This window comes from Bos indicus x Bos taurus, chromosome 2, assembly GCF_003369695.1.
Source record: "Bos indicus x Bos taurus breed Angus x Brahman F1 hybrid chromosome 2, Bos_hybrid_MaternalHap_v2.0, whole genome shotgun sequence".
Lineage (NCBI taxonomy): Eukaryota > Metazoa > Chordata > Mammalia > Artiodactyla > Bovidae > Bos > Bos indicus x Bos taurus.
The window spans coordinates 80,136,693-80,162,376 of record NC_040077.1 but is presented as its reverse complement, the minus strand read 5'-3'; the positions used below and the strand labels follow the sequence as shown (position 1 = coordinate 80,162,376).

Below are 25,684 nucleotides of genomic sequence, written 5' to 3'. Positions count from 1 at the left end.
AAAATATTAAGAGGTGGCAAGAATACACAGAAGAACTGTACAAAAAAGATCTTCATGACCAAGATAATCATGATGGTGTGATCACTCACCTAGAGCCAGACATCCTGGAATGTGAAGTCAAGTGGGCCTTAGAAAGCATCACTACAAACAAAGCTAGTGGAGGTGATGGAATTCCAGTTAAGCTATTTCAAATCCTGAATGATGATGCTGTGAAAGTGCTGCACTTCAATATGCCAGCAAATTTGGAAAACTCAGCAGTGTCCACAGGACTGGAAAAGGTCACTTTTCATTCCAATCCCAAAGAAAGGCAATGCCAAAGAATGCTCAAATTACCACACAAGTGCACTCATCTCACACGCTAGTAAAGTAATGCTCAAAATTCTCCAAGCCAGGCTTCAGCAATACATGAACCGTGAACTTCCAGATGTTCAAGCTGGTTTTAGAAAAGGCAGAGGAACCAGAGATCAAATTGCCAACATCCGCTGGATCCTCGAAAAAGCAGAGTTCCAGAAAAACATCTATTTCTGCTTTATTGACTATGCCAAAGCCTTTGACTGTGTGGATCACAATAAACTCTGGAAAATTCTGAAAGAGATGGACATACCAGACCACCTGACCTGCCTCTTGAGAAATCTGTATGCAGGTCAGGAAGCAACAGTTAGAATGGGACATGGAACAACAGACTAGTTCCAAATAGGAAAAGGAGTCGTCAAGGCTGTATATTGTCACCCTGCTTACTTAACTTACATGCAGTGTACATCATAAGAAACGCTGGGCTGGAAGAAGCACAAGCTGGAATCAGACTGCCGGGAGAAATATCAATAACCTCAGATATGCAGATGACACCATCCTTATGGCAGAAAGTGAAGAGGAACGAAAGAGCCTCTTGATGAAAGTGAAAGAGAATGAAAAGTTGGCTTAAAGCTCAACATTCAGAAAACAAAGATCATGGCATCTGGTCCCATCACTTCATGGCAAATAGATGGGCAAACAGTGGATTTTGGGGGCTCCAAAATCACTGCAGATGGTGATTGCAGCCATGAAATTAAAAGACGCTTACTCCTTGGAAGGACAGTTATGACCAACCTAGATAGCATATTCAAAAGCAGAGATATTTCTTTGCCAACAAAGGTCCATCTATTCAAGGCTATGGTTTTTCCAGTGGTCATGTATAGATGTGAAAGTTGGACTGTGAAGAAAGCTGATCGCCGAAGAATTGATGCTTTTGAACTATGGTGTTGGAGAAGACTCTTGAGAGGCCCTTGGACTGCGAGGAGATCCAACCAATCCATTCTAAAGGAGATCAGTCCTGGGTGTTCTTTGGAAGGAATGATGCTAAAGCTGAAACTCCAGTACTTTGGCCACCTCACGCGAAGAGTTGACTCATTGGAAAGACTCATGCTGGGAGGGATTGGGGGTAGGAGAAGGGGGCGACAGAGGAGATGGCTGGATGGCATCACTGACTCAATGGACATGAGTTTGAGTAAACTCCGGGAGTTGGTGATGGACAGGGAAGCCTGGCGTGCTGCAATTCATGGGGTTGCAGAGTTGGACACGACTGAGCGACTGAACTGAACTGACCATTTTTACTAGTTTTCTTAGTCTTAGGTCAGAGGTCTTACTCAGCTTCCTATTAGGGTTATAACTATTTGAATCAAGACTAGCCCCACCTGGCAGTCAAGCTGTGCCTTGCTTATTACCCATTTATGAAACATATTTATGATACCTGCCCCTGTGAAGAACAGGATCGAGGTCAATGAGGGTAGATTCTGGAGGTATTCTCAGCAATGTTTATATAGGCCTCCAACTTCACTACTTTTCTATTTGGCCAGCCTCTCTACACAATAAAGGGAATTGAGGAATGCTTTGGGAGATAGGAGAAAGGCAGACGCTGCTGCAAACAGGCTTGCTGAAATAAAGATAAAATCTATTTTAATTCTTTTTAACACAAAACTAGCGTTTGAAAAGGCATATTTTCACTTTAATCAATATAGGTCCAGAGGAAGCCAGGCAATTCCACTATGGATAACCTGACCCTAAGATATTCTATTCGAACCTAGTTCAAAACTCAAGAGTGCTGACAGGCTGTACTCAAACTCTATCCTGCTTGGAATTACCCTGCTTTACCCATCAATTCTGACTTTTGGAGGTGCATATGTCTGAGTACTATTTTTTATAATCTAGACCTTGATACATTCTAACCTCACAAAAATAAACTGGTATGTGCATGTGTACATTTATTTCAAGATAGTTATTTCTGTGTTAATATCAAGGGCAGGAGACAAAAATCTTCAGAGACTTTGTTTCAAGTGCAGCTCTCTCCAACCTACACTTACACATTCTTCTGGTGGAGCACAGAAATAATCCATACACCTAACAAGTTCCTGGGGAAAATCCTATAGGTTTATAAACCATTCTTTGAGAGTTTTATTCAGTATCAGTATGTGGACAAAGAAACTGGACTCTCTATGTCCAGAAGTATAAATTTCGTTGGCATGAAACAAAAATGTACTCAAATTTTGGTGTAAAATGGTTAAAGATCTGATTTTTAAAGACATGTATTACTTATCAAGGCCCTGAAAAAGACAAATGGAATGTCTACTAGTCAAAACTTGTTAAAATGCTGATTTTCTTTTCATCATACTTATTATCTCACTGGTAAACAGCTCTTAGGAATATCTTTGGACCTAATGTTCTTAATGAGGAAATACTACATGAATGGTTTGTCAGATGGCCTGGACTTGATTTTCTCATCTGTGATTTGTGCTTTAAGAAACATCATTATACACTTTTAGCTCAGAAACCTGGAGTACTGTGATCACAGCACTGGAACAAATTCTGGTGGATCCCTAATGAAGTAAACCTGAAGAGATTTGGAAAAAACTTGAACACACCTGCAAAGTTTTTCTAGTTTCTCCCCCTCAGGTCCTAACAACGTACCATTCAGGATAGTGCTGTTTTCCCAAGGTCACAATTAGATTTCCTCAAAAGCATATCTCAACTGTTAGTCATTATGGCTACTTTGTGAAATGTGGGGTTGTTTACCCCAACATCTATTTAATAATTGGCTGGAACCTCAATACTCAGATTGTCACTATGGCCAAGTATATCTGCTTTTACTCATCATTAATCCTGTACCAGAGAACAACTGTGACTCTCTTCTACTAGAAATGTTCACTTCCATCGGATAGGGGACAAAACAAATTAACACAAGGAAAAGTAGATTAAAAAAAAAAAAGGCATCATAGCTGAGAACAAGTCTACTCCAAAAACAAGTCTAGAGGAATAAACGAACTTTGGTGTCAAAGTCTTATGTTAAAACTGCTTTTCATGTGGTTTTTTGTTTGTTGTTTCTAGAACCTTTGTGAATACATTAAATCTCTTTAATTAAGAGTCACGGCAGCCTACAATTGCTTGGAGCAATCTATCATTATGGTACATTATGATAATGGTATTATTAAGGTATAACAAAAAGGAAGGCATGTCAGTAACTAAATTGGAATGTCAGATCCACATAAACTAAGAATTGCTACTATGTCTTAAGACTGATGTAAAATACTCTCAAATTCGTACCTTCTGAGAAAACTTTCTAGGGCTGGTTAACCACTTTCTGATTACATGTTCTTTATAGATCACTGATTTTACTAACCTCGTATCTATTTGTTTTTAGTATCATTCCCTCGGCATTATTACTCAACCCAGCAAATTAACCATTCTCTTAAAATGTTAAAAAATAAAACTACAAGTGACAAATACTCGGTTCTCAGTGATACAATTATTTAGGGGAGCCTCAAGTTAAACTGTCCTCAAATTTAAAATGCAATTACTAAAACTACAGGAACCAAGCAAAAATGAGTTGGCATAAATGTCCATGGGAAAGCATACTGCAGGCTTCACTAATATGTAACATCACCTTGCTTTATGGGTTTCATGTTTCCAAGTCTGTATTGTAGTAACCCCCCCAAAGAACCTGCCCAGAGAGAAGGGGCCATCTGCCTAATGAGACTTCAATTCATTTCAATCCACTTCAGAACTGACTTAGAAAGATAAAGTGGGACCCAAACCCAGTAGTGTGTATTTCTATACCAAATGGCCTTTGTTTTCAGTAGATGTTTAAACTTATGAAGTTGTTAGCTGAAAGCGCCAGGAAGGGGGAAGGTGGGAATCTTTCTTCCTCTTAACTTCTTGATGAGTACTGTCCAAGCAGGCTGAGAAGGCAAATATTCAATATAAATTGTAACTCACTTTGCTTTGGTTTTGGAGGCTTCCCTTAAGAAAAAAGAAATTTGTTAATAAATGATTTTAAAAAAAACCCCACAGAACAGCAAGGTTAAATTATTGAGGCAAACATCAATCACAAAAGTAAAATGTAAGGTCTTTCTCTACTTAATCTCAACACATTAAAGGTAACAATACTCCACACCTAACTCCTGCATTTTTTTCTATTCTTGAGGTATGATTAGACAACAAACATTTGACTGCTTATTAGGAGCTAGAAATCATTCTAATCATTCACTTGGAAAAATCTTAAATAACTCTAAAGGGGTAATATCACTTACTTATTTTTACAGTAATGGAACCTAAGGCTTACAGAGGTTTTAAGTGAACAGCTTGTCCAATACCACAGGTGAAGAGAATCAGGCCAGGATTAGCATCTCAGCAAGCCATTACCTGATTATTTTTTTTTAAACTCTAAAATTCTTTCATTCAAAATCACCTTTAATACTAATCTCCCACAAATAACTCAGTCTTAGGGGCTCCTACCCTTAAAGATTTAAAAAAAAAAAAAAAAAAAACTAATTTGCAATTTTTTTTTTACTTCAAACATCTGTAATTTTGTGAACATCTTGAAAAAATACTAGCCACAAAACCAAATGAACTATAATAATCAGTATGTGAAAACATTTCTATAACATATAATCCCCAGTTAAGTACCATAAAGAAACTTCTTGAGCTTATTCATTACTTCATTTACCCCTTAACACTACCGACACAGTGCCTGATACGTGGCACGCTGTTAGAAACTGGATTAAAGCAAATAAATATCTGGCACAGATTTTTATATTCAAACGCCATGGCACTTTCAGGAAACAAAGCCTAATTAAACTATTTTGCTATTTGAGGTGAGAGAAAAAAGACAAAGTAATAAATACAGAGCTAAGGAGTCACACACAGGCTGAAGTCATGACTTCAGTTACAGTTAAAAAAAAAAGTACTGGCTCTCCACTGTAAATCATGAAAAGAGCAAAAATAAGGTAGGTCTGTTAACATTAATGCAAATTTTATTCAAGAGATAATTTTGAAGAAGACTTTAATTCTGACAAAGGAAAAATTTTCCAGTTATCCACCCTACAGTGAAAAGTGGAACTGGACACCATTTAACATCATATGAGTAAATTTAACCTTTATATTTCTAAATAAAGCTGTATTTGCTTCTTTGAGAGAGCCATTTCTTAACTTCTGCTTATAAGGCTTTGTGAATTGTGTTCAGAAATTTTGACAATAAACACACACACACACTCCCTTCAAATAAGTAAGTACCTAGGATTTTCACTCCAGGCCGATTTTCTGCAAGTACCCAGGACCCTATATAAGACTGAATATTTCTACATAAATTCAATTTGAATTGCCTTCACTATAATATTTATCTACCATAATTTGTAAAAGTTAGATCAATGTTTACTATCACTTTATAACTCCCTCAAATTAAATTTCAATATTTGACACGGTAGTTTCAAAAAATAAACATTCAAGGCCTCAGGTTTAAATTTCCATTCAGTGTAATGCACAAAGCTGATAAATATTAATAGGACTACCCTAAAATAAATTTAGATTCCTAAAAATTTTTCATAATGCAGATCACATTCTGTTCCATAATTCTGATAAAGAATATGCTTTTTGGTAATAAAATACGAGTTTAGGATGATTCAGTCCTTGGAAAATCTTAATGGCAGTCACTCAAGAAGTCAATCATTCCCTGGAGTCACACTCAAAAATTGCTGTTAACATTGACCAGATTTTTGTTTTTTTGGTGGTTATTGCTTCAGTTGGCAATATCTGTATTTAAGACAAAAGAACATCTCCCACTAAGCCTTATTTTAAATATTACAAAATTTATATAGAAGACAGACTCATAGAGGCTAAAATGCTGATGGCGTAAGTAACTCACCCATGAAATGGGTGCAGGTTTTTTTAGAGGATATCCAAAGATCTTTTTGCTCTAAAAATAAATGCCCCTATTCTTCAGAGTGTTCCCATTCTTCAATAGGAGACTCGAGCAGCTTAATAGTTCTTCTATAAAAAACAAACCACTCTTGTTAACAAACCAAAAACATAAAAAGAAACAGATAAAGGACAGTTTTCACAGTTAACAATAAATAAAAGTGCAATAAGTGTTCAAGTAGGGCATGTAGTTTAAAAACTACATGTGAGTATTTGGCATAGGTCATCTTTTAAAGGCTCTCCGAGGGTCCCTGCCATTACTTATTGTGGTCATGACTGTTTGATTATTAGCTGTTCCTGGTAGCTGTGGATTTATAGGTCCCCGGCCATTGCTTCTACCAGCATATGAAAATTGGCATCCCCTCGCTTCTGTGCCAGTCTGAACCCCATTTCCTAAGAAAGAATATAAAAAAAAAAATCACCATTTTCAGACAGAATTACATCTATTTGAAGTTCCAACACATGCTATTAATGCTTATAAGAATATTATGGAAAACAAACACCTTTACTTGTAAACTACTGGAAAAAAAATCAGTGTGAGTTCTACGTTTTTCCAAATGTGTATTTACTTCAAATGTATTAACTGATGCTTGTATCAATAAGGAGTAGGGGAAAAGAACAACTTGGGGAACTGAATGAGATAGTAACAAAGTAGGAAAAAAGCATAGATAATGTACTACCTGTATTGAGGGAAAAAGTAAAAGAAAAATAGTATATAAGTATTGGCATTTGGTTCAAATAAGGTTAGTAATATTTTAAGAGATATTTATATAATTCTAACTTTTTAAAGGAAAAAACAGCAAAGTTTCCCACAACATAACAATCATCAGAGCTGTGCCAAAACATGTAGCCAACAGGTCAAGTAAATTCCAGCCATACTGTGCTGTGTGCTCAGCTGTGTCCAACTCTGCATCCCTACAGACCTCAGTCCACCAGGCTCCTCTGTCCATGGGGATTCTCTAGGCAGGAAGAGTGGAATAGGTTGCTATGCCCTTTCTCCAGGGGATCTTCCCAACCCAGGGATTGAACCCAGGTCTCCTGCATTGCAGGTGGATTCTCTACAGTCTAAGCAGCCAGAGAAGCCCTCAGCCACCCTAATGAATTCCAATCACAACAGACTTTTCCCTAAGTCTTTAAGAATAAAGGCTTCAAAAGACCTTTAACAAGGATATAAGAGCCATTGACCTTTGAGGGTTTTTGAGGGGTAAAGGCCAGCTATTAGCATATGAAAAACTAAGGTGAGCTATTAATCTGAGGATAAACTGCTTTCAGTACACAAAAATAACCAGTTATTCTGAATCTACTATAAATAACTACTAGAAAGAAAGAAAGAAAGTGAAGTCGCTCCGTCGTGTCCGACTCTTTGCGACCCCAAGGACTGTAGCCCACCAGGCTCCTCCGTCCATGGGATTCTCCAGGCAAGAATATTGGAGTGGGTTGCCATTTCCTTCTCCAGGGGATCTTCCTGACCCAGGGATCTAACCCAGGTCTCCTGCATTGCAGGCAGATGCTTTAACCTCTGAGCCACCAGGGGACTTCCTGGTAAATAATTACTAGAATTTCTATAAAAAAAATAATAATAATTACTATAGAAATTCTGTAAAAATCAACAAGAAATAACATAATGCATCATCAAAACTTAATTTCTTAATCACTGTTCCCAGTAACTGGTCCAAATGTTTAAATACAGAATGTGCACAATAAATTAGCTTAAGAGGGTATCAGTTTTTTCTAGAAAAATTAGTTATTTGAGAATTCCCTCTTTCACAGTACTTTCCCTTTTAGTTCTAATTGTTGCCTAAAGACAATTTTTTTTGCATAAGAGATTCCCTTAATTCTTATACCTGATTACAAATACGCCAAAAAAAAAAAATCTTACCCATTGGTCCAAATGTACCTGTACCCACATTGTTACTATTATTCATGGAATTATTCTTCTGTTCATTGTGTGCCTATAAAAAAAAAGTTTTAACTTAATCAAATGAAGATTTCAAAATAAACATATAACATGCATCCATTCTTTTTTTTTAATTTCAAGGCTTTTTAAAACAATTTTTAAATTTTATTTTTAATTGGAGGATAAATTTCTTTACAATGTTGTATTGATTTCTGCTGTACAACTCAAATCTGACATAACTGTTGTATGTGTGTCTGTGTGTCCCCTCCCTTTTGAACCTCCCTCCCACCAGTCACCCAGTCCCACCCTCTAAGCGCCAGGCTGGGCTCCCTGTGTCATACAGCAGCTTCCCATTAACTGTTTTACACACGGTAATGTATATATCGCAATGCTACTTGCTCAATTCGTCCCACCCTCTCCTTCCCCCACTCTGTCCATCAGTCCATTTTCCACGTTTTTGTCTCCATTCCTTCCCTGCAAATAGGTTCATCAGCACCATTTCAGATCCTATACAGACTCACAAAACACATAAAATGAAAATGACCTTTAAAAGATTCTTTTTAAAACTGTCTCCATTATACTTAGGATATGAAAAGCTTGGAAACCCAGCCATAGAATTATATTACACAGTCAAAAGCCTAATCATAAAAACAGACAATACATTTGGATTAATTACCCCTTTGTTCTGTTGTCCTCGATAATCTGGGTTAGGTTCACTGAAATTTGGCAATTCTGAATAAACCATACAAAATCTGAAAGACAATAAAGGATAATTTGAATGATTTCTGAAATAATCAACCTTTATATAGTATGCATAACTGACAGGAATAAAGAACTTAGATGTCAATGAATTAACCAAACAGCAACATGCTAACTCTATTCATTTACAATAAAACTTCCTAAAAGCTTTGTTTCATTAGGAAAAAAAACCTCAAATACTTGATTGTCGACAATGTTAAAAACATTCTATTTTGTATTTTAGTTCTAATTCTGTACTGCAAAAATTAAATGTCAAAGATCAAGGACACAGAAACACATCTTTGTCCTATTTTTCCACACAGGCTGACTGATGCCTCTGAACCATGTATAGGGTTCCAGAGTGGTTTTTCCAGCAGTGGTGATGGATTTGCACTGATCCACTCACGCACTCTCATCCAGTCATAGTCATTCTTTGACCAATCACTGTGAATCTGCAAAGATAATCATTCAAGGTTAAAAGTGGATTTTACAGGCATTAATAAAAGACAACTGGCTATCAAGAAAACAGTTTATCCCAAGCCTTATCAACTGACTATGGTGTATATTAATTAACATTACACATAAGCATTTCTTAGCTCAACCCACAAATTAAAATCAGTTTTGGTAACTCCTATACTGACCCCAACACAAAGTCACTATGCATTGAGTGACCTCCAGTGGTTCTTCATGTAACTGACCTCCATTATTATAAATACTGTACATGTATGTGAAGGTTGAGTCAGAATCCAACATCTTTCTGTAATACTAACGCTAAGACCTCTCATAGCACATTGCTCTAGCATTACTCTAAATATGAACAGAAGTGAACTCTAATTTTCCTCCTAGCGGAAGCAGTGTTACCAGTTTATTATCTTTAAAAGCTTAAAAAAAAAAAAGCTCAAAGACTGCTTATTCTTCCCAAAGTATCTTATGCCTGCAGTATAGAAAACATTCTTCCTTTGTTTTCTGGTGCCATTTGTGGCTTCTCCCTTTAGATATCCTCTATTTTGATAGATATTAAGTAGGTGTCCTAGGCATAAACCAAGTAGAATGGACTTAATGGTCTGGTTCACTGCCTACACCATACTTCATGAGTACATCCCAAATGTCTAGGCCAGTGTGGAGACTGAACTACCTTTACACCCCTAGAGAGGATGGTTCCTCCAAGTCAAGGTGGAGATTACCAGGGTAGTAGTTTAGGAAGCTCACACTGTGGCAGCCTGTCCAGTACCTAGACTGGATAAATACAGGACTTCAATTGTCACTGCTTCAAGTCCCTTTACATATGGGTACATATTCACCCATAAACAGAGAAAGAGAAAAATTAAACTTACTGCCTAAAACTAATACTCAGCTTCTTAACTGAAAATTCACTAGATGACAGAGTTTACTTCAAATGGTACTTGTGACACCTCAAAGATAAACGTTCCCAAAGCCGACAGAAATGGTCCCACGGGGGATCATCTCAAGTTCAGCTTCTTAATGCTCTTTGCCAGGAAAAACTGACATTCTCAACCACAGGAAACAGTACTGATAGCTGTTCAACTAGCACATACACAGAAAGTTAAGCTGCTGGAAGCATTCAGTCTACCAGTCAAAAAAGAGGTGCATACTTCATACCTACCAGTTATTCTGTTGATATTATCTGTAATTTATTCAATTATATGAAACATATTTTAATACTTACTCCCCAATTTTCTGAAGTTCTCCACCCCTTCCAGTATAAAGTGTCAGACATCCTTTCCACATGGATGCATACCTAGAAAGAAAAGAAACATCAGTTCTATGGAAATATCTGTTTCCTTCGACTTCAATAAATTTTTATACTGTGTTTTTTGTACTGGGGTGCAGGTAGGGCTCAAGCCCTGTCTCTGCCATTGATTAACTTGTTACTTACTAAATAATAATGTGAAGAAAAATCTACTGCCAAATTTTGATATAATTAAACAATAACTAACCCTAGAAAAAGAAGTCTTTTTCCAAAGGAAGCATTATTATACTCCAAAGATCACATCTTTAGTCAATTAACATAGGGAGAACTTTCAAACTACAGAGACTTAATCAGAAATTACTTTATTCAATCACAGGACATATAAAATCTACATCCCAGTGTTTAATTTTACACTTACATAATTGGTCTACCAGATATTGGTAAAATAGTTTTTCTTTTGCCTCCAGAAACAGGCTAGCATGTGTTATTCCTAAGTTACTAAAAATTCAGTATATTTAATCAAGGAAGGGGCTAAAAAACTAAGATCATAATCTTACACTGATTTGTTTTTCCAAATTCCCTATTTTTAGCAACAACAGCTGAACATGTAAACAATTTTGAATTCAAATAGTATCATTAGACAAAATAATCTTATACACAAATCTATGAAAAATGTTAATATTATAAAATAAGCCCAAGGCTTGTTTCTTTGTACAACTACTATTAAGTTTCATGATTTAGAAAGATACATTAAAACCAAGCATTACTTAACTAAGTACAGTGATGGTTTATCTTTTAATACAAGTTAATAAAATTCTTCTAGTCTCACATTATGTATTTCTTCTCATTTAGTAAATGTTATTTATTAAAGATTCCATTCATCACTTTGTTACACAAAAAACTGACTGAGGAGACAGTGCACTAATATCTTCCCTTATTAAGGTAAAAATTAACACCTACTTTGAGAGAAAATTTGAACTTACTGCAACTAAAACAGTTCAGTTCAGTCGCTCAGTCGTGTCCGACTCTTTGCAATCCCATGAATTACAGCACTAAAACATTTAACTTTCACTTATTTCAGGAATGAGATCAATGTTTGCAGGATTTTCTGATATGCATGTCAATATTCAAATTACTATTATTGAGATGTATACCTTTCTTCCAAAGCTTCTGTTGTTAGATTTAACAAGAATTTAAGGGCCTTACAAATAGGCCAGACTCCACTGGATATGTTACTTTAGTAAGTAAGGTATGCGTGCTAAGTTGCTTTAGTTGTGTCCAACTCTTCGTGACCCCACGGACTGTCGTAGTCTGCCAGGCTCCTCTGTTAATAGGATTCTCCGGGCAGGAATACTGGAGTGGGTTGCTATATCCTTCTCTAGCGGATCTTCCCAACCCAGGGACTGAACCCATGTCTCTTAATGTCTCCTGCACTGGCAGACAGGTTCATTACCACTAGCGCCACCTGGGATTCCCATTTTACAGAAAAGTTGAGAAAACGTAGTAACTTCAAGATTAAACAGAAGTTAGAAAATAGTAGATTTCTTTGGGTTTGAACTTCCCTTTACACTGTACTCCTCGGTAACTATACTCCTTAAGATCCTACAGATACTACTTGGCTACTGACAGTTTTTCCACAGTTTTTCTGATGGACACATCTAAGTACTTAATGTGCAAATATGCGATAATCGAAATGAGAAGCTGTTCACAGTGTATAAAATAACTTCTCATCACTGGATGAGATACTTTGGCAGCCAAAAAACTTTAATGATGCTAATTTTCACCCTACCCTCCCTGGTAGAAATTCTCTTTTGTGCAAGTTAAAACTGTGGAAGTTTAAAAGACTTAACCAGTGTCATGAGTCACAGTGTATGAGAAAAAAATGTCTAAGTCCTGACTCTCACTTCCTTCTTTGATGATACTCTGCCTCACTTCCTGAAGGTGCTGTAAGACCTTTAAGATACTATTAAAGGGCTCTTAAGTTCCTACTTTCAGGGTGATCCAACACTTTTCTGAGATTCTATTCACTAAGCTAACATCAATCTCCACCCACTTTTCCTACAGTTATGACCAATGAATTATTATAATTCTGTAAACCAAAAAGCTTCCAAAATCTAAAGATCCTTCTCTAGCATTTTATCTAAGTTAAAAACTTGGTAAATCTTGGTAAACGCAGTCTAACTTATAACCTCCCCCACCACCCCTCCAAAAGAATGTACTAAATTATTTTTAAAAACCAATCTGCCAAGTAACTCTTTTGGACAGAGGTATCATATCTTTCTGTCAAACATTTTCTGCACAACATTCTGGTTTTTGGGCAACACTGACCTTACAACAGTGGGCAAAAGGAATCATTTTCAAGAATGTACCTTCCAGATATTGTAAACTTCCTTTCAATTTTTACATCCGTGTACAAATTTGACACACTACAAAACCGGCTAAATTCTCCAGCTACAATCTCAATTTAAGTACACACGGTCTAAATGTGTATACAAATAAAACATGGGTAGACCTCAAAAGTTATTAAAAGGGGGAAAGGTTGGGGAAATAAACTGACAACTACATTATATAGTTAATGAAAAAAGATGAAATATTAACTATGTCAGTTTTAATAGTCTACTAAAAAGACTGAATAATTCTAGAATGGTATTTAAAAACCTACCTAATTTGTAAACAAGGTGTGGCTAGATTCCCAGCTGAAACTGGGAAACTTTTAAAGGCAAAGGTGTTACATCCCAATGCCGTCCACCATCTCAGGTTAATATCAATGGGGCTCAAAAATCCTCGGAGTGGCCCACAGAAAACACTAAACTTTATCCAGAACTTGCCAAGGAGCCGGGCGTCAGCCAACTCGGATTCTGCAGACTCCTACTTTGGAGGCGCACTCATTCCCCAACCCTTTTAAGCACACCTACCCTCTGGTCAACCGAATAATATCCCCTGGCTGTATAAGACCTCCGATTTCATCCCACACGGAAATAGTGATGCTGCCAGTTTTATCTGCTACTTTGCATGATCTCACTTCATGGCCGTCTTTGGTTTTGGTCACGCGTCCTGTAAAAATTTAAAAATCAAAGGGGGAGGGGTGTATTAGATAATGAGGACTTCCAAAAAGCTAACTCCTCCTCCGGGATCAAAATGCACCTGAAAGGTGGTGGGTAGAGGCAGAGCCCCGGGTTCTCGCCGCAGGCGGGCTACCGAGCCGGTGGGGGCCAACGGGGCCACGTGGATGGGGGAGGGGAGAAGCGAGGGAGGAGAGGGGGAGGGGAGCCCCCGGCTCGCAGCGGCGGTGCCCTTCCCTCCTGTCCCGGGACGCACAGGGCGGCGGGGCGGGCTGCGGACCTCACTTACCTATCTCCAGGACAATAAAGACGACATTTAAGTTTTTCAGTCCGGGCTTAATATCTTTTATAAAAAGAGGGGGGTCCCTGACCCCGTTCATATTGAGGCAGGTGCGGCTACGCTGCGGAGACTCGGGTGGGGAGGGAGCCGGACAAAGCTTCCCACCCACCCCGGGCCAGGGGCGAGGGCGGAGGGGCGACCTTGGGCGGGGGTGGCGAGAGAAGGGGGAGAAAGCGGTTAGTCAGGGACCGAGGAAACCAGTCCAGACGGCACTGAGCCTAAAAAAGGGGGAGGGGGAAAAAAAAAAAGCGCTCACAAGTTTAAAAGAAAAAAAGACGAACCACTCCGCACACCAACCCCGCTCCCAACGGGGCGACAGGAAGGCAAGCGTGAGAACTGCCCCCTTCTTTGGATAAAAGGAAGAAAAAAAGGCAGCGAGAGGACGCCTCTGTCCTGAGTCCCGCTGACACACAGACACGGGCGCGTGCCCTGTCCGTCCCGGACTCCGGGGAGGGTTGGGCTGTAACAGCGAACCCGGAGCAGAGACCGAGTCACCGAACACCCAGCGTCCCAAACACCGACTACGGAACGCGCCCGCGCGCCCGCAGGACCCTCGGGTCGCCCCGCCCCTTGTGACGTCACCCGGCGTCGGCACGCCCGACGACCCGCCCTCCAGGCTTCGGGGAAGGGAAGCCAGGGAGCAGAAACCAGCGAGAGACGCGCGCGCAGCATCCCTGGTTCCTCCCTCGTTCTTCCTAGCGCTGTGAGCGTAGGCCCCGCCTCCTCAGCCATCCAATCGGCTCTCGGCCTCACCCCACCCTCCTCCCGCTTCCGCCGTCGCTACGTAGCGTCAGTTTTACCCATCCGTATCTTCCTTCTTCAGATTACTGCCCGTGGCTGTGGAACTTCTGGGCTTACGTACATTTTCCCCCCCCTCAGAGTTCAGTCTTCCACCCCCTCTGTTTAGTTTCGCCGTCACGGGGACCAGTTGCTGTGTTTTAAGATCCAGCGGGAACGTCAGAAAGTATGCAGTTCAGTAAGAACAAGGTTTAGGCGAGGGTGGTGGTTCTGGGTTGAAAGAGAAAGTAGGGATGGATCCTTAGGTATAAAGCTGTGATTTTAGGGCCGGAAAAGAAGTTAGAGATCATTTTAACCGGCACATTTTAAAGCATTTTCAAACGGAGATCCAGAAAGGTGAGGGCTTCCCCGTGTCTCATAGGTAAAGAATCCGCCTGCAGTGCAAGAGACCGGTTCAATCCCTGGGTCGGTAAGATCTCCTGGAGGAGGGCATGGCAACCCACTCCATTATTCTTGCCTGGAAAATCCCATGGACAGAGGGATCTGATGGGCTATAGTCCATAGGGTCGCAAAGAGTCAGACATGACTGAAGCGACTGAGCATGCCAGAAAGGTGAGGTAGGTTGCTGAAGGTCACCTAGTAACTTTGTGAGCAAGCAGGGCGTCAGCACAAGTTGTCCGACTTAGACTTCGTGTTTTGCACTCTATAGTGCTAGGCAGATAAATTATTTTGCAGATTTATTTTTCCTTACTCTTCTCTCAGGTTACACCGTTTCACCATTTTCTTTATGCTTGTTTTTTAGTAGACTTTTTTTTTTTTTTGGCACAGTTTTATGTTCACAGCAAAAGTTATGAAGGTACATAGATTTCCCTCACACTCTACACCTGCACGTGCATAACCTCTCCCCATTATCAGTATTCCCCCCCAGAGTGGTACCTTTGTTGCAGTTGATGAATCTAAATTAATACGTCACCCAAAGTCCATAATTTACCTTAGGGTCAGCTCTTGGTGATGTGCATTGTATAAATGTATAATACATTTATAATATTATACATTGGATAAATGTATAATGTGTATTCACCATTATAGTATCATACTGAGTAGTTTCACCACCCTAAAAATATTGTGTGCCACCTGTTCATCCTTCCCTCTCCCCTAATCCCTGACAACTACTGATATTTAAATGTCTTCATTTCCCAGTGTGTCATGTAGTTGAAATCATACAGTATGTAGTTTTTTCATATTCTCTTCTTTCACTTTTTCCACATTTAAATTTCCTCCATGTCATGACCTATCAAGTCACGCATCTGTTTTCTACATGCAAAACAACTGTGTAATAGCAGTGGGAAACCCTGAAACATTATAACCTGGGGAGGGAAAAGAGTAAATTTTTCTTTATGTTATGTAGTGAAAGGGATGTATGCTTTAAAACAAACCTGAGCTTGAAATAGTTACCAGCTGTGTGACCTTTAGGACAATTGACTAAGCTTTCTGGTCATAATTGAATCATCCAAAAATAAAAGGATGCCTACTTCACAGAGCATCACATGGGCTCATAAATTATCTGATGTGTATGTGTACAAGCTAAGTCGCTTTAGTTGTGTCTGACTCTGTGACCCTATGGACTGTAGCCTGCCAGGCTCCTCCGTCCATTGGATTCTCCAGGCAAGAATACTGGCGTGGATTATCATGCCCTCCTGCAGGTAATCTTCTGATCCAGAGATTAAACCTCCATCTCATGTCTCCTGCATAGACAGGTGAGTTCTTCACCACTCTGCCACCTGGGAAGCCCCAAATTGTCCAATAGTGCCTAACAAATAGTAGATACTCAAGGAATATTTTCCCCCTGGCTATCCTATAATTCTGTGATTGTTAATTTTTATCCCCATTTTACAGATGATGAAATTCAACTGAGACCACATAGCCAGGGAAGGCCAAAAAGAAAGAAAGAAAGTGAAGTCACTCAGTCATGTCCAACTCTTTGGGAGCCCGTGGACTGTAGTCTACCAGTCTCCTCTGTTCATGGGATTCTCCAGGCAAGAGTACTGGAGTGGGTTGCCATTTCCTTCTCCAGGGGATCTTCCCAACCCAGGGATTAAACCCAGGTCTCCCACATTGCAGACAGACGCTTTACCCTCTGAGCCACCAGGGAAGCCCAAGGCTAAACTGAGTTTTGAATCTAGGCAATCTTTACCCCAGAGCCTTCCAGCCTAAAGGTAATTTTTAGAGTTAAATTGCAATGGTGGAATTATGAGTCAAAAAGCAGAGTAAAGAAATGAAAGTATTAGCAGCAAGATAGTGCTTTAAAGAATCACTAACTATCTGAAATGGTAACATATGTTAAGAATATCAGAGAATTTAGTTGGCAGAAGACTTAATTTTTCCTTGAATCTTTCTGAATATTTTTATCTCAACCACACCATTTCCCAAACATCTACAAACAAGCAGCATAGATATATTACAGCACAAGAAATGAGTTTCAACAATAATAACAACAGTAGGAGGAGAGTCAAGACATTCTTAAGAAACTTTCAGTTCATGGACAAATAAGGTCCAATGTGCCAAAGACACTGATGTAATGCTGGAAAACGGTATAAAATAATATAAGCATGATTTCAATATCAAATAAATAATGAAACATGTTAATTAATGTTAGAACTACATCCAACATTAGGGCTCCCATAGACTACCAGTCTGGATCAGAAGCTCTCATTCTGTCATTATTATCTGATGTGACTTGATGCTTCAACTAGGTTTTTCTCAAGCTATATTCTTCAACACAGACCAAAAAAAAAAAAAATTCTCACAGAAGCAACGTTTAAATCAGACCCTCTTTTTTGTTTTCTGAAGGTTTGACCAAATCTTTAAAATATTTATGGATAAGAAACCAATTAAGAATGTTCCGCTGAGTTGTGGTCCTGAGTTTGGGCAAAGAAAGTTAGCCACTCCCTAAACCCGGGGTCATTTGTTTCCAGAAAGGGGATTAGGTAGGACTCCTCAAACCAATTTTACAGACATTTATAAATACGAACCAGCTACTTGGGAAGCCAGCCCCACAAAAGCAGAAGCTGGTGCTCAGAGGCACAGCCCAGCCCTGTGCTTCCCCCACAGGACAGAATTCTATTGAACATCTCTCACTTCCTTCTCTACTAACTCAGCAGTTCTCAGAAAGGAAATGGCAACAAGTGCTTTCTCATTCACCAAAACTAAAGGCAGTCTTAAGAAATAAACTGAAGTGGGCATTTCAGTAATTCTTCAACCTAGGTCAGTTTTAAATTATTGATCACTCCTCAAGGGTGGTGGTTAATTAAAAAAAAAAAAGGTATCTGGAAGAGTGACTATTGCCACCCAGATAACCTTTCTTAATATTACCATTCAGTGAAATAAATAAAGATTCATCACTCTGCCCAGCCATTTAGATCATAAGGACTATATTGCTGATTCTTTACTATAGTTACAAGATTACTTCAAGGTGTTGCTTCTAAGACTAGTTTTCTGTAGGGTTTTCTCATTTTCATAGCCCAAACATAGACTTATTCTGAGATGATGATAAGTTTATGCCCAGAACCTCAACACCACTACTCTGCATAAAGAAGATATTGCTTAGTGAGATCCGGAACAATACAGAAGTGCATCCATTAAGATCCTGTGCATAAGTTTGGCCAGGACCCACTACCCATGCTCACTACTAGGTTCTGGTTTCTGGGACCCCAATGGTTATTTTCACTTTCTTTGTACTATCCATCTCTTTTAAACTATTAGAACATCAAGAGAACACCTGGCCAAGGCCTGTTTGGTACTAGACATATTGTGTGGTGAAATTAACGATTAAAAAACTAACAAGAACTACAGTGTTCTCACACATCACAGAGATAATCCACTTTGTAGCATGATTGGCAAGGTCCAAAAAAAGGCCTTGTGTGCTCAGCTGTGTCTGACTCTTTGTGACCCCATGGATTGTGGCCCACCAGGCTCCTCTGTCCATGGGATTTTCCAGGCAACAATACTAGAATGGGCTGCCATTTCCTACTCCAAGGAATCTTATCAACCCAGGAACCAAACCTTTGTCTCTTGTGTCTCCTGTATTAGCAGACAGATTCTTTACCACTGTACAACCTGGGAAGCCCAGTAAGTGTGGTGACATTTTATCTGATCCCTAATGTCTAGTTGTGTGGGGGCAGTGAGGTTAGTTTGGGAGGAATAACTTTGTAGTTTCCCTTGGGAAGAAATGCATCCCTGAATGAGTTAATTCAACTCAGCTACATTATCTTTTTAATGACAGAGTGAATGACTTTCACTTCTGTGTTCTAAGCTTTCAAGTGTACCACACATGTAAATGTATGCCTGAATTTATTATTTATTCAGCTGAAAAAATATTTTTGGCAACTGATTGAACTCAAAACTAATACAATTATTTCTTTATTGGTAGAAGGTTTATCTGCTGCTGCTGCTAAGTCACATCTGTCGTGTCTGACTCCGTGCGACCCCATAGACGGCAGCCCACCAGGCTCCGCCGTCCTTGATATTCTCCAGGCAAGAACACTGGAGTGGGTTGCCATTTCCTTCTCCAATGCATGAAAGTGAAAAATGAAAGTGAAGTCACTCAGTCGTGTCTGACTCTTCTTGACCCCATGGACTGTAGACCACCAGGCTCCTCCATCCATGGGATTTTCCAGGCAAGAGTACTGGAGTGGGGTGCCATTGCCTTCTCCGAAGGTTTATCTAACTGGAGTATGTATCATACTCCTTATCCTTAAAAGGATGTTATAGAAAATGCTACAAATCATGCATACAAATCGAGCATAAGAAGGCTTCTGTAAAATCAAAAGTTCTTTTCATATTATATACCTAGACACTTTAGGAAGAATTACTTGTTGTTTGCTAATGTTTCTCAGCATCCCATGTTGCTGTAGACTTAATGTTTGTGTCCTTAGTGTTTGTGTGAAATCTAGTCACCAATGTTTTAGTATTTGGAGGTGAGATCTTTGAAAGATGCTTAGGTATAGAAGACAGAGCCCTTATAGGTATAATTAATCCTCCTATTAAAAAAAAGACACCAAGGAGCTTCCTTGCTCCTCTCACTATGTAAGGTCCAACAAAAAGACATGTCTGTGAGCCAGGAGGCAGTTTCTCACCAGATACCAAATCTGCCAATACCTTGATCGTGGACTTTCCAGCCAACAGAATTGTGAAATATTTATATTTCTCAATGACTATTCTTTAGAAATTAAGCCACCAGTCTATGGTATTCTGTTATAGCAGCCCCTACAGACTAAGACATTTATAAAAAATAATAAATGACAATTTTATTTTAAAAATTAAAAAAAAAAAAACAGCTCTCCTGGTTTCAGAGGCCTGTTTTTTGCTCTAGCTGGCCCTACAATAAGCATGTAACAGTTTGCCCTAACATCATGCCTGACACCTGTTGGGAGTGGAAGACTTGATGACTCTTTATGAAATTTTGACTTATTATCTCAGTTTCTCTATAATAAAAATAAATGTTTTCTTCTTTCCTAGCATTATGACCTTGCTACATGTGCTCTTCTTTCACACACGTGCACATACACACTAATAAACCAGTAGGAAGAGATGGAAAATATTCCTATAATCTAAATAAGAGATTTTCGTGCATAAACATAGAGTATTCCAGTTGCAAAGATGCTATAGATAATGTACTCTTAGCCCTTAATTTTGTTTGTGAAAAAATACAGGCCCACAGATTTGAACAGAATTACCATCACAGCCCCTAATGAATTAATGGATCTCAGTACTAATCATCAAAGGCTGCTAATATATAACAAGAGAGACAACTAATCCAAACCAATTAAATCAGAATCTCTGAAGGTGGGATTCAGGCATAAATATATTTCAAACCCCTCAGATAATTAATATGTTCTCAAACCAAGTTTGAAAACCAAAACAGGTTAAAAGATTTCTGTCACTGTTGTTCAGAATATTTCCTTTCTTTTTCATATACCTATTAAAAGTCTGGAACAGTACATATTTTCTTTATATCAGCTTGGAAAATCCAAGATAAACTGATAAATTTCTAGAAGTGAAGTTACTCACTGAGTAAGACTAACTATATGTATAGTTAGTCTTCCATATCTGCAGGTTCTGTATCTAGAGATTCAACCAACCTTGGAGGCACATAGATTATATAGAACAGTGAAGCCTGGTGCGCTGCAGTCCATAGGGTCGCAAAGAGTCCAATACAACTTAGTGACTGAACAACAACAAATGTGACAAAGACAGGAAGGGAAAAAAAGGTGCTGGGTAGGTGGGTTGATTGGCTTGAACACATGAGAAATAAAGGAATAAAAAAAAAAAAATACTATGTAACGAAGAAAAACCAAGGAGAAACAAAAACAGGACAACAACTATGTGCCAGCAGTGGGACTGCATCTGTAAAACTAATACAAACAAAATCCCTGTCTTTGTAGAGCTTACATTCTAAGGTAAATAACAGGCAATAGACCAAATTATGCGTGCATGCATTGGAGAAGGAAATGGAAACCCACTCCAGTATTTGTGCCTGGAGAATCTCACGGACAGAGGAGCCTGGTGGGCTGCCATCCATGGGGTCGCACAGAGTCGGACACAACTGAAGTGACTTAGGAGCAGCAGCAGCAAACCAAATAAATCAGTAAAATTTTATTTGTGGTTCAGTTTCTCAGTCATGTCTGACTCTGCAATCACATGCACTGCAGCAAGCTAGGCTTCCCTGTCCTTCACCAACTCCCAGAGCTTGTTCAAACTCAAGTCCATTGAGTTGGTGATGCCATCCAACCATCTCATCCTCTGTGGTCCCCTTCTCCTCCTGCCTTCAGTCTTTCCCAGCATCAGGGTCTTTTCAAATGATTCAGTTCTTTGAATCAGGTGGCCAAAGTATTGGAGCTTCACCTTCAGCATCAGTCCTTCCAATGAATATTCAGGGTTGATTTCCTTTAGGATTGACTGGTTGGATCTCCTTGCAGTCCAAGGGACTCTCAAGAGCCTTCTCCAATATCACAGTTCAACAGCATCAATTCTCTGGCACTCAGCCTTCTTTGTGGTCCAACTCTCACATCCATACATAACTGCTGAAAAAACCATAGCTTTGACTATATGGACCTTTCTTGGAAAAGTGATGTCTCTGCTTTGTAATATGCTATCTAGGTTTGTCATAGCTTTTCTTCCAAGGAGCAAGTGTCTTTTAATCTCATTGCTACAGTCACCATCTGCAGTGGTTTTGAAGCCCAAGAAAATAAAGTAGCTCACCTTTCCATTGTTTCCCAATCTATTTGCCATGAACTGATGGACTGGATGTCATGATTTCAGTTTTTTGAATGTTGAGTTTTAAGCTAGCCTTTTCACTCTCCTCTTTCACCTTCATTAAGAAGCTCTTTAGTTCCTTTTCACTTTCTGCCATAAGCGTGGTGTCATCTGCATATCTGAGGTTATTGATATTTCTCCCAACAATATTGATTCCAGCTTCTGCTTCATCCAGCCCACCATTTTTCATGATGTACTCTGCATATAAGTTAAATAAGCAGGGGGACGATATACAGCCTTGACGTACTCCTTTCCCAATTTGGAACCAGTCTGTTGATCCATGTCCAATTCTAACTGTTGCTTCTTGACCTGCATACGGGTTTCCCAGGAGACAGGTAAGGTGGTGTGGTATTCCCATATCTTGAAGAATTTTCCACAGTTTGTTGCGATCCACACAGTCAAAGGCTTTAGCATAGTCAGTGAAGCAGATATAGATGTTTTTTCTGGAATTCTCTTGCTTTTTCTATGATCCAACAGATGTTGGTAATTTGATCTCTAGTTCCTCTGCCTTTACTGAATTCAGCTGAAATATCTGGAAGGTCTTGGTTCACATACTATTGAAGCCTAGCTTGGAGGATTTTTGAGCATTACTTTGCTAGCATGTGAAATGAGTGCAATTGTGTGGTGGTTTGAACATTCTTTGGCATTGCCCTTCTTTGGGATTGGAATGAAAACTGACTTTTCCAGTCCTGTGGCCACTGCTGAGTTTTCCAAATTTGCTGGCAGCACTTTCACAGCATCATCTTTCAAGATTTGAAACAGCTCAGTTGGAATTCCACCACCTCCACTATCTTTGTTCACAGTGATGCTTCCTAAGCCCCATTTCCCATTCCAGGATGTCTGGCTCTAGATGAGTGATCACATCACCATGGCTATCCAGGTCATTAAGATCTTTTTTGTATAGTTCTTCTGTGTATCCTTGCCACATCTTAATATATCCTGCTTCTGTTTATATAGTGCATTAGAAAGTAATGAGAACTGAGGTGAAAAATGAAACAAAGAAAGGGGTAGGGATTTATCAGAAATGGCTAAGGAGAATGAGTGAGGAAGAAGATATTTGAAAATACAAAGGAGGGAAGGGAGCCACTGAAAAGGCTCAAGCTGCCTGGCTTTTTTCCAGGAACAGTAAGCCATCTGCTGGGATTGAAGCAGAGTGAGCTAGGAGAGAGTGTAAAAGATGAGGATGAGAAGGGGGTGTTATCATACATGAAGACTTCAGGATGTGGTCAGCAAAAACCTGGCATTCTAATCTGACTTAACAGCATCACTCTGACTGCTGGGTGGAGAATAAGAGGAGCGAGTGTAGACACAGGGAAATCAGTTAGATTATGTGTTAATCCCTGGAGATGTGCCCTGGCTTGCACCAGAGTGGGAGCAGTGATGATGGTAAAATATAATCAGCACCTGGATATATTTTGAAGATAGAGCCAACAGGTTCAGTCTGGCTGGAAGTGGAATATGAGAAAATGAGAGAAATTAAATTTGACTTTCAAATTTATGGCCTGAGCACCTGGAAAGATAGAGTTGTTACTCACTGAAATGGACAAGACTACACTGGAAACAGCTTAGGGGGTTGTGGAAGATCAGGAGAGCCATTTAGACATGAAAAACAGGGAGACAGGAAGAACACAGCCAGGAGAGTGGTGTTCTGGATGCCAGATGAATCACATATTTCTGGGAAGGGGTGATTGTTGCGTCAAGCGCTGCTCATCACGTGAGAGAAAACTCAGGTGATCATTGGGTTCAGCAATAATGAAGGTCATTAGTGACGTGGACAAGAGCTGTTGCAGAGGAGTTTGTGGGGATGGAAACCTCAATGGATTACGTTCAAGAGAGAACAGAAGTTAAGGAATTGAAAATGTTAAATCAAGTGTATATAACTTCTTCTGGAGGGGTTGTTCCAAAGCAAAGAGAAATGGTACAATAACTTGAGGGAAAAGTGGGACAAGAGATCTTTTATTAAGATGTGAAAAAATATGTGGCTGGGGCTGAAGGGAGTGTTTCACTAGAGAAAAGGAGAAATGGGAATTTCTGGAGGTAGGTTCTTGTCCATGAATAGTTGAGAGGGGTGGGAATCAGTGCCCTTGTGAAGGTGTTAATGGGAGCACAGAAGATTCTTCTCCAACAGGAGAGATGCTACTCGGTGGGATGATATGGTGGTGTAAATGTAGTAAATCCTCTTCTGATTGCCGCTATAAGCAAGATCATCAAATTAGAGTGAAGATGGGGAGAAGATGCTGGATGAGAAGGTGCTACTAAACAGTTGTCAGGAAACATGGCAGAGTGATTGACCTAGGGAAATGTATTACAATTTTAGAACAGGACAAAAGTCTCCCTTGAAAGCAATTAACAGTAAACCAGTGCACACAGTTTTGTATTTCTCTGCAGGCACACTCATCTATAAAGGTTTAGGCATAAACTAGGCTAAGAATTGGATTTAACCAATTCTTTTGACAAGCAATGGCAACCCTGGTTTTTGCAAAAGTATATGTTGTACAAATATTTCCCGGTTTGGGATTTGCCTTTTCCTTTTATCTATGTATTTTTAGAACCACAGAAATTTTATATTTTTATATGGTAAAATCTATTATCTGTTCCTGTGGTTTCTTTCATTGCTTTCTGGCTTGAGGGAGTCCTTCCTCATAAAGGGATGATATAACATCTGAGTCACCAGGGAAGCCCATGAACCTCTATACCTACCCTAATTTTTTACGGTTGAATTTTTCTCTTTAATCTATCCATATGTATTCTGTAATGCAAAATTTTAATAAAGTAGTCATCAAAATGTTCCCTTTTCTCTACATTAGTTATTAAGAACACAGTTCCTTACCCTTAGATTTGTAATTTCTTTAAAATATGTTCTTATATTGTTTTCTATTTTATAAACTCTAATTCCACAGTATCACTACTGAGTCACTGATTTGACTATTCTCAGTACTTAACATGATTTAACTCTTATATATTTATAATTCTTCAGCATTTGATAAGGTAAATACCAACCTCTAGTGGCCTTTTGATAAACATTCTTTAACCAGTCTTATTTACTTATTTTTCTAGAAAAATTTGTCATGATTCAAAAATAGGCCCCTCTCAGGGTTTGTTTGGAATTGGAAGAAGCTTAAACATTAGTTTGAGAAATATAAATTTCTTTATAATATCCAAGTTCCCCATTCAGGAACCAGGCTATGATCTTCTACACTGGTCTGTTAAATTTTGCCAGATTAACCACTCATTCATGAGTTTATACATTTTAAGTCCCCCTGAGATATAGTTTTGTTTTGCTTTTGATTTTGCTAGAATGATTTCTCAAGTAAATTCCCCAGAAAGAGAAACAGTACTTTCAGTTCAATTCAGTTCAGTCGCTCAGTCGTGTCCGACTCTTTCTGACCCCATGAATCGCAGCACGCCAGGCCTCCCTGTCCATCACCAACTCCCGGAGTTCACTCAGACTCATGTCCATTGAGTCAGTGATGCCATCCAGCCATCTCATCCTCTGTCGTCCCCTTTTCCTCCTGCCCCCAATCCCTCCCAGCATTAGAGTCTTTGCCAATGACTCAACTCTTCGCATGAGGCGGCCAAAGTACTGAAGTTTCAGTTTTAGCATAATTTCTTCCAAAGAAATCTCAGGGCTGATCTCCTTCAGAATGGACTGGTTGGATCTC

General features: G+C 39.3%; 1 protein-coding gene across 6 annotated transcripts; it reads right to left on the bottom strand.

The window, feature by feature from the left end:
* Positions 1-3,369: 3,369 nt before the first annotated feature.
* NABP1 (nucleic acid binding protein 1) lies at positions 3,370-14,717 on the bottom strand. 6 transcript variants are annotated; one of them, XR_003514693.1, is made up of 7 exons: positions 13,920-14,513; positions 13,484-13,622; positions 10,545-10,616; positions 8,796-8,871; positions 8,102-8,174; positions 6,170-6,615; positions 3,370-4,269 (listed from the first exon to the last, which is right to left on the bottom strand). XR_003514693.1 is itself a non-coding variant. In XM_027563180.1 (6 exons), the coding sequence occupies exons 1-6, from the start codon at positions 14,008-14,010 to the stop codon at positions 6,446-6,448; spliced, it is 621 nt and encodes a 206-aa protein (XP_027418981.1). In that variant the 5' UTR covers positions 14,011-14,513; the 3' UTR covers positions 4,798-6,445. The 6 variants fall into 6 exon arrangements, 3 of the variants coding, with proteins under 3 accessions (XP_027418981.1, XP_027419012.1, XP_027419002.1); XR_003514695.1 differs by having other exon boundaries at positions 3,370-4,264; XR_003514697.1 differs by having other exon boundaries at positions 3,370-4,208.
* Positions 14,718-25,684: the final 10,967 nt, after the last annotated feature.

Bases quoted from the DNA above. Each gene is read 5' to 3' on its own strand.
- NABP1 (XM_027563180.1), bottom strand. From the start codon at position 14,010: ATGAACGGGGTCAGGGACCCCCCTCTTTTTATAAAAGATATTAAGCCC. The intron at 10,617-13,483 runs GTAGGTGTGCTT...TTTTCTTTCTAG, and splicing joins ATTATTCGGTTGACCAGAGG to GTATGCATCCATGTGGAAAG. The intron at 8,872-10,544 runs GTAAGTATTAAA...ATTGTCTTTCAG, and splicing joins GAACTTCAGAAAATTGGGGA to ATTTTGTATGGTTTATTCAG.